The following is a 10,535-nucleotide window of genomic DNA, read 5'->3' as shown; positions in this document are numbered from 1 at the left end:
GCAGGCCAGAAGGGAGTGGCAAGAAATATTCAAAGTGATGAATAGCAAGAACCTACAACCTAGAATACTTTACCCAGCAAAGCTATCATTCAGAATTGAAGGTCAGATAAAGAGCTTCACAGATAAGAAAAAGTTAAAGGAGTTCACTACCAAACCAGTATTATATGAAATGGTGAAAGGTATCCTTTAAGAAGAGGAAGAAGAAGAAAAAGGTAAAGATACAAATTATGAACAACAAATACACATCTATAAACAAGTGAATCTAAAAATCAAGTGAATAAATAATCTGATGAACATATAAACTGGTGAATATAATAGAATCAGGGGCATAGAAAGAGAATGGACTGACTATTCTCGGGGGGGAAGGGGTATGGGGGGTGTGGGAAGAGACTCGACAAAAACTGTACACCTATGGATGAGGACAGTGTGTGTGGCGGGGGGTAAGGGCAGAGGGTGGGGTGGGAACCAGGTGGAGGGGAGCTATGGGGGGAAAAAAGAGGAACAACTGTAATAATCTGAACAATAAAGATTTAATTTAAAAATAAATAAATAAATAAAATATATTTTTATTGATTTCAGAGAGGACGGGAGAGGGTGAGAGAGATAGAAGCATCAATGATAAGAAAGAATCATTGATTGGCTGCCTCCTGCACGCCCCAAACTAGGTATCGAGCCCACAACCCGGGAATCAAACCGTGACCTCCTGGTTCATAGGTCAATGCTCAACCTCTGAGCCACACCGGCCAAGTCAGGCAAATTTCTTGAGCTGTCCACGTCTCCTCCCATTGGCTCCTCAGCCTTATCTTGGGATTCTCACCACTGTTTCTGAAATTGCTCTCACTGAGGCTACTGGGGACCCCCAGCATTTCATCCAACAGACACTCCCGCGCTGATTGTCCCTGGCATCTTGACACATGTCCCTGGCCCCCTGATTCTCCTCCACATCTCCATCTGCTTGTTCTTAGCTGTTCTTGCTTCACTCAGGTCACCAGGGCTGGGGGCCTCGGGGCTGGGCCAGGCCCTGTTCTCTTTTCTCTCCACTCCCAGGGCTTCACGCACCATCTGAATGTGCATGGCTTCAAACCTCTAACTCCAGTCCGAGTCCTAGACCCATATGTTCAGCTGCCTCCTAAACATTTATGTGGGTGACACTGCCCCACACCAGCACCCCCAGTTCAACCACTCTAACACGGAGCAGATCTCCACTCCGCCCTTCCCAACTCTGAACTCTGGCCCTCTCTTTTCTCCCTCACTCTCATCACCCGAGTCCTGACAACATCACCGCTTAACCTGCTCTCAAATCCACCCTCCTGTCCATGCCACACCTCAGCTCAGGCCACCTTCACCTCTCTCTGACCTCCCTTTGGCCTTCCTCCTCCAAACTGACACAGCAGCTGCTGTTCCTTCGTTTTTTGTTGTTGTTAATTCTCAGATTTTCCCATTGATTTTTAGAGAGAATGGGTGGAAGGGAGGGAAAGAGACAGAGAGAAACATCAATTGGTTGAGACACATCGATTGGTTGCCTCCTGCACACTCCCCAGCTGCAACCGAGGTATGTACCTTTGACCAGAACTGAACCCAGGACCCTTCAGTCCTTGGGCCAACACTCTACCAAACTGGCCAGGGTGCCTGTGTTCCTTCTTAAGCGGTCTCTTCCCTGCCCAGAACCCACAGACGGAGGAATGCCAACTCCACAGTGAGACATACCAGTAAGCCAGGACAAGTGGAAGAGGGAAACTAAGACAAACAGTTAAACAAGCAGTTTGCACCCATCTGGTAAGTCCTGTCTTCTGTGACCAGGGACTTAAGAGTAAATAGTTTGTACTTCTCTCCAACCCGAGAGTAAATAGCTTAAAGCACCCCACTCAGGGAGACAGATAGCGGAAACCCAATTAATGCCATTTGCCAACCACACTCAAGGACAGATGAACGTAAAGGAATATGAAGCAGCCCAGCTTATGCTCATTTCTCCACCTGGCCCCTCTCCTGTTACCCTAGGCCAGTGGTCGGCAAACCTGCGGCTCGAGAGCCACAGTTTGCCAATCACTGCCCTAGGCCCTTCCTTGTATCACTGTCCTCAGTGTTAATAAAAGTCCTCTAAAAATCACCTGAACAAGCCCTAAACGGTTTGGCTCAGTGGATAGAGTGTTGGCCTGCGGACTGAAGGGTCCCAGGTTTGATTCCGGTCAAGGGCATGTACCTTGGTTGCGGGCACATCCCCAGTAGGAGGTGTGCAGGAGGCAGCTGATTGATATTTCTAACTCTATCCCTCTCCCTTTCTCTCTGTAAAAAATCAATAAAATATATATTTTTTTAAAAATCACCTGGACAAGTGTTGGAAATCCTTCCTGCACCAAGTCAAGAACCCACACACCACTGGGCGGACACACCACTGGGCGGCCTGAGGCAGACCTGCTTGGGGCCAGGTCCTCTTAAGGTAACAGCACAGCTCACCAGCCTGGCTAGCAGGATGAGGATGCGGTCCTGTCCCCTGTCCAGCCCCATGTTCCCTTGGCCACGCCACTCTGTCCCAGCTGGTCTGACCTTGCTTCCCTCTCTAGCACAGGCTGTTCCCTGCCTCTGGTCACGGAAGACCCTTCTCAGGCTCAGGGCTTGGCCCTATCGTTCCCTCCCCCGGGACGTCTTCCTGACCACCCCTCCGGGCAGCAGCCTTTCTAAGCTGAGCACCCTAGTCTCCTCCCATCATAGCCCATTTCACGCTGAACAGTCACCATTCAGTTTCCAGGCTCTGAGTTCCTTGAGGAGGATTTCTTCACTATTGTAACCGCCCCCCCACCCCCGCCCACACACACACACACACACACACACACACACACACTAGATTGCTGCCTGTCCTGTAGCAGCTTAGTAGATACTTGCTAAATGCACAGGTTGAAGAATTCGAACCCATGTACAGCTGCCACACAGTCCTCCCCACCCCCATTTGGCATAGAGTAAGGCTCTGCTCTGAGTACCCAGACTGGTGGCCTGGTCCTGCCGGGCACAGGAGGGCAGGAGGCAGACACCAGGGCTCCCTGCCACCCCCTGCCTCCTCCTGTTGTGAAGCCCTGATGAGCTCCCAGGAGAGCCTGACTGGACTCCACACTTTCCCCATCAGTGGCCAAGACGTGAGGCTGCCAACACATGGCACACTCCCCAGGCACAACACTGCCAACGTGGTTGGAGCTGACCCTGCTGGGGACACGACACTCCAGACCAGCCACAGGAGCAGCAGCAACACAGACACTCAGCGTCCCAGCGTGAACTACTGCTCAGGAGGCTGACCACCTTCCTGGAGGCCCCTGGGCCAGTGAGGGAAGGGGCTGGGTCGGAGCCAGGCTCTTCTCTTTTTTTGGAGCCAAGCTCTTCTGATGTTAAAGCCGTCACCTGGGCCCCGCACCCATTCTGCAGTCCGGGAGCAGAGGCTGAGCCCACTGAGGGGCCATTCCCAGTTGAGGAGCCCAGGATCAGGCCGAGATGTTGGGACCAAGGTTTGCGTTGGGCAGTCAGGGTAGGGAGCAGCAGCCGGGGTCAGGCATGGGTGAACAAGCAGTAGCCCCGAGGGTACCCCAGGAACTCATTCCATTGTGGGAGCATCCTGGCAGGTCAGGGTAAGAGAGAAGGTACAACCCATACCCCAGAGGAGGCAACAGTGAGCCCCTGGACCTCAGAAGCCAAAGGGCCACCGGGTCCTCCAGGTCACGGGTCTTCACTGTCAGCATTAGCCCAGAAGTTGGCAGGACCCTACCCTAACCCACACGCTCCTATAGCAGGAAGCCAGAGATCGAGCCTCACTATTAGGAAGAGGCAGCAGCTGTCCCGGGAGAAAGACCTGGTCTGAGCTTCAAGTCTACCAGAGCCTCCTTGGGGCAGGAGACATAGGGTACCAGGCCAGTGGCAAGAACACTGCTCACGGGGCTGCCCAGGCCAGCCACACAGGCTGCATTCTGCAGGACTCAGTGGTGTTCTTGGTGTGCATAAGACCCGAAGGGTGCCCACGCGAGGGTGTAACCTGGCAGCTGGGAGGAAGAGATGGGAGACAAAGAGGGAGCCCTTTCCCTTCTTTATAAGGCATCCAGGGCTTCACCACCTCACTCACCCCAGCCCCCATCTGAAGAACCACATTCCAGCACAGCACAGGTAATAAGACATCAGTTTATGGGTAATAGTAAGGGACAGATGGGATGGCACCAGGGCCTAGTGATCAATTTCCCAGGAATAAACAGACAGACAGATAGGACTGCACAGACAGACAGACAGGACAGGAGAACAAAGCCAAGTGGGTGAGAGATCCAGGCCCAGCTCCAGCAGCTATGCCCGGGCTCCAGATCCAGCTTTGCCCTGGGGACCTGGGGGATGAACAAGGCTGAAAGGGGCCTCAGTTCCTTTAGGGCCCCATCCCCTCACTCCCTCCTGTCCCGTACCAGCAGGTGGTATTTCTGGGGCCAGGGAATGGTCTGGGGATTAGGGAGTTAGAGGGGGAGGGGGAGGTCTGGATGGTGTGGGGTCAGCAGCAGCGCTGAGGGGAATCTGGGATGGGGCACCGCTCAGCAGGGCCCATGTGTCCAGGGCAGGCCCCCCACTCTGCCCATCACACCAACATGGTGCAACAAATAGTTTCAAGTAGTAAGTCCATGTCAGGCAGGAGAGAGCTGGAGACTGATGGACAGGCAGGGCCTCGGGGAGAGGAGCCCTCACTGCCCACTGAGTCCCCTTCGTGGGCTCCAGCTGTATCAAGTCTGTCTGTGTGCACAGGCGTAGGGACCTGGCCCCCATGTCCATGTGGGCACTCCCTGCAGGGGCTCAGCCCCTCAGACCAGTCCCAACGCCTGCTTGGTGGGGCAGAAGCAGGGCAGCATGGTGCCCACAGCGTCCACGATGGCTGCCAGGTGCTCGTCCTGTGCCTGGGGCCCACAGAGCTGCATGAAGTCTGCCAGGCGCAGCAAGTACTCAAGGTTGTGGCCGGAGAAGCCGTGGCAGGCCAGGATCTGTGTAGCAATGGCCTCCTCCGGTGCAGGGCCCAAGTACCCAGGGTTCTGTGGGGTGGCCACATAGGCCAATGCCTTGAGTGGTTGGTCAGGGGTATCTTGGGGGTAGAAGGTGACCTCCTTGGTATCATAGCCGCCGAGCTCTGCTTCCCGCACGTGCAGATACTTCAGAGCCTCGCTCACCTGTTCATCTCGCACCTGGTATGCCACGCCCCAAGTGCAGCCCTAGGAGGAAACAGGACATAGGGGTCAGTCACGACAGCTCCTCGCAGGTCCCACCCCAGGGCTCTGCTCTCTAAGGGAGGTGGGAGGAGGGCTGCTGAGCCACCCGGTAGCAATATCTGCACCAAGCTGTCCTCCCTTTCTTAACCAGATTAACAGGGTATCACCTGTAGGCTTGTCAGGAATGTGCGTTTCAGGCTTTAACAGGAAATCCTGGTGAGAAGCACAGAACCAGACCACCCTTTCCTTCTGTCAGAAGGACATCTAACCTAATCCGCAGCCAAGGACTCACAGACTGTCTGCTGGCACCCCGCCATGCTTGGCCCCAGGGTCCCTGTCTTCACTCGGGCACTTACCTCATGGTCTTCGAGAAGAGTCACCACTCGGCCAGGCTAGGAAGGAAGAACAGATTTCGAAAGAGACCAGTTAGAAAGCTCTGCCATCCATGCCAGAGGACTTAGCAACTCTGCCAGCACAGGCCTCAGAGAGCCCACTCACCCAGGGGAGAGCGGAGGGAGTGATGCATGGATGCAAGAGAAATAGACACCTGGCAGGGCCCCAGACTGATCATCAGAACTATTCATCAACAACACAGGATCACAGACTCCAGGCATCACACGGCGATCCACTGGGCACACAAATTTAAGCCACAAACCCCCGGGCATTGGTTCACCTATTTCCCCCATCGGCCAGGAGTCCGTCTGCCCACCGAGCCCTGGGCACGCCGGCGCCCCCTCTCCTGCCCGACCCCATCCCTCTCCCCGGGGCATGGCTGAATGCTCACCATCTTGTCGCTGCCCCGATGGAAGGTGTCTCCCTGCCAGAACCGGCGGCTGTAGCCGCGCACGAAGCCCACGCGGCTGTCGCTATAGGCGAAGTCGGGCCTCCACACCAGGGAGCCGTACCCGAAAATCCACAGCGCCCGGGGCTCGCCATCGTCCCGCGGGGGCTGCGCGGGCGGGGAGGCGGGCGGCGAGGCGGGCGAGGTGTCCTGGGCTGCGGATGCCTGCTTCATGGTGCCGGGCACAGGGACGGGCCCGGGCGTCCTCCGGGCAGGTCTCCGGCGCGGGCGCGGAAGGACCGACGGACGCGCACACCTGGCCTGGCACCGCTGAGTCGCTCCAGCTGCGCAGCCCCGTCCAAGGCCCCTTTTAAACCCTCCGGTGGGCAGGCACCGCCCTCCGCCGCCAGCTGCCGCGGTGATTGGGGCGGGGCCAACCCCATTTTGGGCCAATGACCTGTGGATGTTGCTGACCGGTTAAGCGCTCCGCCCTGCGAGTGGGTCACTGGGCGGCCGGCCCCCGCCCCATCGCGCCCGCTGATTGGTTCGGCTCCTTCTCTGCAGCAACCCTGTCAGGAGTGATGCAACGGCGGGGGAGGTTTCCCCAGCCTGGCATGCAGCAAGGGCGCCCCGGATTGCGTCAGGCGGCGGGTTGTGAGCCGGGGCACCGGCCGTCTCCCCGGCAACCTCTCCACGGCCTGGGCCCTTCCTGAACCCTGGCGGGCGGGTCCCAAGAGGGTGTCTCCCCCCCCCAACCCCCCGGTCCTGCCGATGCCCGCGGCCGAGCTCTGCTACCCAGGCAGCGCGGACTCACCGGGGCCGGTGCAGGGCACGGCCCGAAGGAGCGCTCTGGGCGGCATCAATGCCTGTCCCCGGGGCTCCGCCTGGGAGCGCGCACCCGGGAGAAGCCGTCGGAGGCCCTTTCCGCATTCTGCGCAGGTGTTTCACGCGGTAGGCCCGCGTGAGCAAATGGAGAAACTGAGTCACGGGGCCGACCAGGGGTTCTGCAGAGGCTGAGTCAGCCGGGCGCCCACAGCGTGCGGCCTCACGTGAGGGCTGCGCCTCGAGGAAGGAGGGGGACCCCCTGAGCCCGCGGAGACGGGGGAAGAGCCAGAGTTCTTGGAACGGCCGCGGTCACTTTGGCGTTGTTGGCCGGACAGCAGAAGGCCTGCCCTTCACAGGAGAGGGCTGACAAGGCCTGGGCGAGCCCTCTGGCAGGGGAAATGGACCGTATTGCTTCTCGTTCTAATCTAGTTGGGTACTAAGCAAAAAATTGTCTGCACACTTGAAGTAATCACTCCAAAGTGTGTAAGATATAGTCTCCAGTAGGGATGTTGCACTATAGTGTGTATAGTATGAAGCTGGTTCTTTTAAAACAAGACAAGTTATACATTAATGTTTGTAAAAAAAAAAAAAAAAAAAACCCTGCAAGAATATACCTAAACTGTTAGTAGAACTTGTCATCAGCGGAGGACTTTCAATATTAAATGTAAACATTTATGGAAAAGTTTGGGTTTTTACAAGAAGCATGCATTACTTATCCAGTTGGAAAAAATTACAGGCAAAATGGCTTTTTCTTTCCTTTCTCTTTCCCTCCATTCTTCATATTCACTCTCTCCTCTGCTGTCTATCCTGTCCCCTTTAGAAGCTGCTAGCTTCTTAGGGAGACCACCGCCTCTCTCCACCCCCACCCCCACCCCCACCCCTCTTTGGGTTACTGGTACCAGCACTTTGCTGGAAGGATCTGAATAGGCACAAACAACCCTTTGAAAAAGCAGCTTGGTGATACAAATCAAGAATCATAAAATGTCCCTGCCCTTTGACCCAATGCTTCCACTCCAGGAAATTATTCAAAATATGGGGAAAGCCATATGCCTGAAGATTTTTCAAAGCATTGTTATTAATTATAGCAAAAACAAAAGAAGAAAACTACTTAAATATCTAAAAATAGCTAAATGCTTAAGTAAATTATGGTCAATTCACATGGTAGAGAAATACACAAACACACAAAACAAGTATCCAACAATAGATTACTAGTTACATAGATTTGATATAAACAAAAATAAATCTATGCAGTCACTAGAAACCATTACCAAATATAACTCCTTAAATGTAAAAAGTCTGTATATGTTTCTTTGCTTAGAAAAAAATCTGGAAGGACACATAAACATGGTCAATGATTATGTCTGAGCAGTAGGACTATGTGAGATTTGTACTTTCTTTTTATTATTATTTTTATTATTTTTATTATTTTTTAATCTTTACTGTTGAAAGTATTACATATGTCCTCCTTTTTCCCCCATCGGCTTTCTCCAGCTATACTTTCTTTTTATACTAGTTCAGATTGTCTGGGATTTTTTTTAAAAAAAGAAAACAAAAGCCATTTCTATTTTTAAAAAAAAGTTAAAAATAAAAATCCATTATGAAAATAACATACTAATAATGCCTATGATTGCATAGTAAGGCAAAAATGCAAAATATGACTATCACATGCACTATTATTAAAACAACAAAAATAAGATGCATGAGGAAAAAATGGGGGCGGTACCGTTGCTAATGATGAATGTGTTGTGATATTGGGATTATGGGCAATTCCTTTTTCTATTTTCCAAGGTTTATGAAGTGTACTTTTTACTAATAAAAATGTTCCTTTGAAAGAAGCATAATTAGCCCTAGCCAGTTTGGCTCAGTGGATGGAGTATTGACCCACAGACTGAAGGGTCCAAGGTTCAATTCCAGTCAAGGGCATGTACCTCGGTTGGGGCTCTCTCTCTCTCTCTCTCTCTCTCTCTCTCTCTCTCTCTCTTTTTCTCTCTCTCTCCCTCTCTCTCTCTCTTCTCTTCCCCTCCCTTTCACTCTCTCTAAAAAATCAATATAAAAAATATCCTCAGGTGAGGATTAAAAAAAAAGAAGAAGCATAATTAATGGTTTTCTGGTAGCTAAGGGGCAGATAGCATAGCAGAATCACCTGGGAAACATATTCAAGATGCCCATTCTGAGAACCCCTCCCACCAGGACCAAGGCCCCAGGTTTTAATAACTCCTTTAGTGAGCTCCTACTCCAGGCAGAGTTGGCACTCCCTCCTCTGTGTTTCCACACCCCCTTACCTCACTTTTGTTTATATTTTTGTTCCCTCCACTTCATGCTTATAACAAAAATAATCCTTTATCTCAAGTTTACCTTGAGCTAGACAGTTAGCTAAATGCTTTTACATCTATTCTAATTACGAACTTCACTACTTTGTGAGATGAATATAATTTCACAGATGGGCAAACTGAGGCACAGAGAAGTTGGGTAATCTACCTGTGGTGACACAGCAAGTGATGGAACCTGGGACTGACGACAAGGAGTCCAACCCAGAGCCTCCTTGCTGATAAGCATTTGACGTCTGCCTCCCAGGAACCTGAGCTCCCTTAGGGCAGACTTCACCTTTGAAGGCCAAGGGAATCAACACAGTGCTGGCTCTTGGAATATTTCCCACAAAAGTAGGTAGAAGGAACGCTCTGACTTGGAAAAGTCCAGGGCAGCCTGGGGTTTAGAAGAGGAGGAATCCTGTAAGAGAGAGTTTCAAACTTGACCTTCTCAAAATAGGAATCCTCGCCGAAACCGGTTTGGCTCAGTGGATAGAGCGTCGGCCTTCGGACTGAAAGGTCCCAGGTTTGATTCCGGTCAAGGGCATGTACCTGGATTTCGGGCACATTCCCCAGTAGGAGATGTGCAGGAGGCAGCTGATCGATGTTTCTCTCTCATCGATGTTTCTAACTGTCTATCTCTCTCCTTTCCTCTCTGTAAAAAGTCAATAAAATATATATATATAAAAAAAAATAGGAATCCTCACAAAACTTGGCCTGGGGGTCTCGGCCACCTTCCCAGGTACATGTCTTGTTCCCATTCCTGGCGTATTCCTTCCAACATCAGTTTCTTTTCCTCCAGTGGGACACTCCTCTGCAGTAAACCACCCGCTCAGCTGGCTCCTCTTTAACATCTGCAGCAACATTTCCATCTTTTCTCCCAAAATCCCCTCAGGAAGGGGCTGCAGAGGTCATGCCCACAGAAGCTCCAGCTCATTAAAGATGATGAGAGAGCATCACCTTCACCTTGAAGAGTCCCACGTGATGTGCACGTGGTGGCTTCCTTTTTGGGCCTTTCCCAAATTAATCTTTCCTTATTGTTCCCCTTCAGGCAGTCATTTCTCATTCCCTTATGATCTCTTCTCACTTCTCATTCCAGTCACTGCAGTCAACTCCCGGTGTTACCTGAAACAAAGGAAGGGAGTGTGTTAGGAGCCAGGGGATCCTGCTAATTTATGCTAAATGATAAAATTGCTTTATAAAGCTGCTGATTCCAGAAGGTAAAAAACCTCTCAGCCCAGCTTGCCCAGATTTGAGCCTTGCTCCACCATTGACCATCGGGATGACCCCTGGAACAGTCCCTGGTCCTCAACTGTGAAGTGGGGAGTAATAGCACCTACCTTGTAGGTGCTGATGAGGTTTATAGCGCCTTAACCATCACCTGCTGTATGGGAGCACTCAATACATGCCAGC

At 52.1% G+C, this 10,535-nt stretch overlaps 1 protein-coding gene across 2 annotated transcripts; it reads right to left on the bottom strand.

The window, feature by feature from the left end:
• Window positions 1-4,136: 4,136 nt before the first annotated feature.
• On the bottom strand, window positions 4,137-6,722 carry CHAC1 (ChaC glutathione specific gamma-glutamylcyclotransferase 1). 2 transcript variants are annotated; one of them, XM_006093034.3, is made up of 3 exons: window positions 5,995-6,722; window positions 5,567-5,602; window positions 4,137-5,213 (listed from the first exon to the last, which is right to left on the bottom strand). In XM_006093034.3, exons 1-3 carry the CDS (start codon window positions 6,223-6,225, stop codon window positions 4,812-4,814), a joined length of 669 nt encoding a protein of 222 aa, XP_006093096.2. In that variant the 5' UTR covers window positions 6,226-6,722; the 3' UTR covers window positions 4,137-4,811. The 2 variants fall into 2 exon arrangements, with proteins under 2 accessions (XP_006093096.2, XP_023613369.1); XM_023757601.1 differs by lacking the exon at window positions 5,567-5,602 and having other exon boundaries at window positions 5,995-6,368.
• Window positions 6,723-10,535: the final 3,813 nt, after the last annotated feature.

This window comes from Myotis lucifugus, unplaced genomic scaffold (assembly GCF_000147115.1).
Source record: "Myotis lucifugus unplaced genomic scaffold, Myoluc2.0 scaffold_109, whole genome shotgun sequence".
NCBI lineage: Eukaryota > Metazoa > Chordata > Mammalia > Chiroptera > Vespertilionidae > Myotis > Myotis lucifugus.
Note: the sequence above shows the minus strand (reverse complement) of the source record. Positions and strands in the feature narration are given on the sequence as shown.

What these genes read in the sequence shown, in the direction of transcription:
- CHAC1 (XM_006093034.3), bottom strand. Translation starts at nt 6,225, where the DNA reads ATGAAGCAGGCATCCGCAGCCCAGGACACCTCGCCCGCCTCGCCGCCC. An exon ending in ATCGGGGCAGCGACAAGATG is followed by an intron (nt 5,603 to 5,994) that starts GTGAGCATTCAG and finishes CTTCCTTCCTAG; the next exon opens with CCTGGCCGAGTGGTGACTCT. An exon ending in CTCTTCTCGAAGACCATGAG is followed by an intron (nt 5,214 to 5,566) that starts GTAAGTGCCCGA and finishes GTTTCCTCCTAG; the next exon opens with GGCTGCACTTGGGGCGTGGC.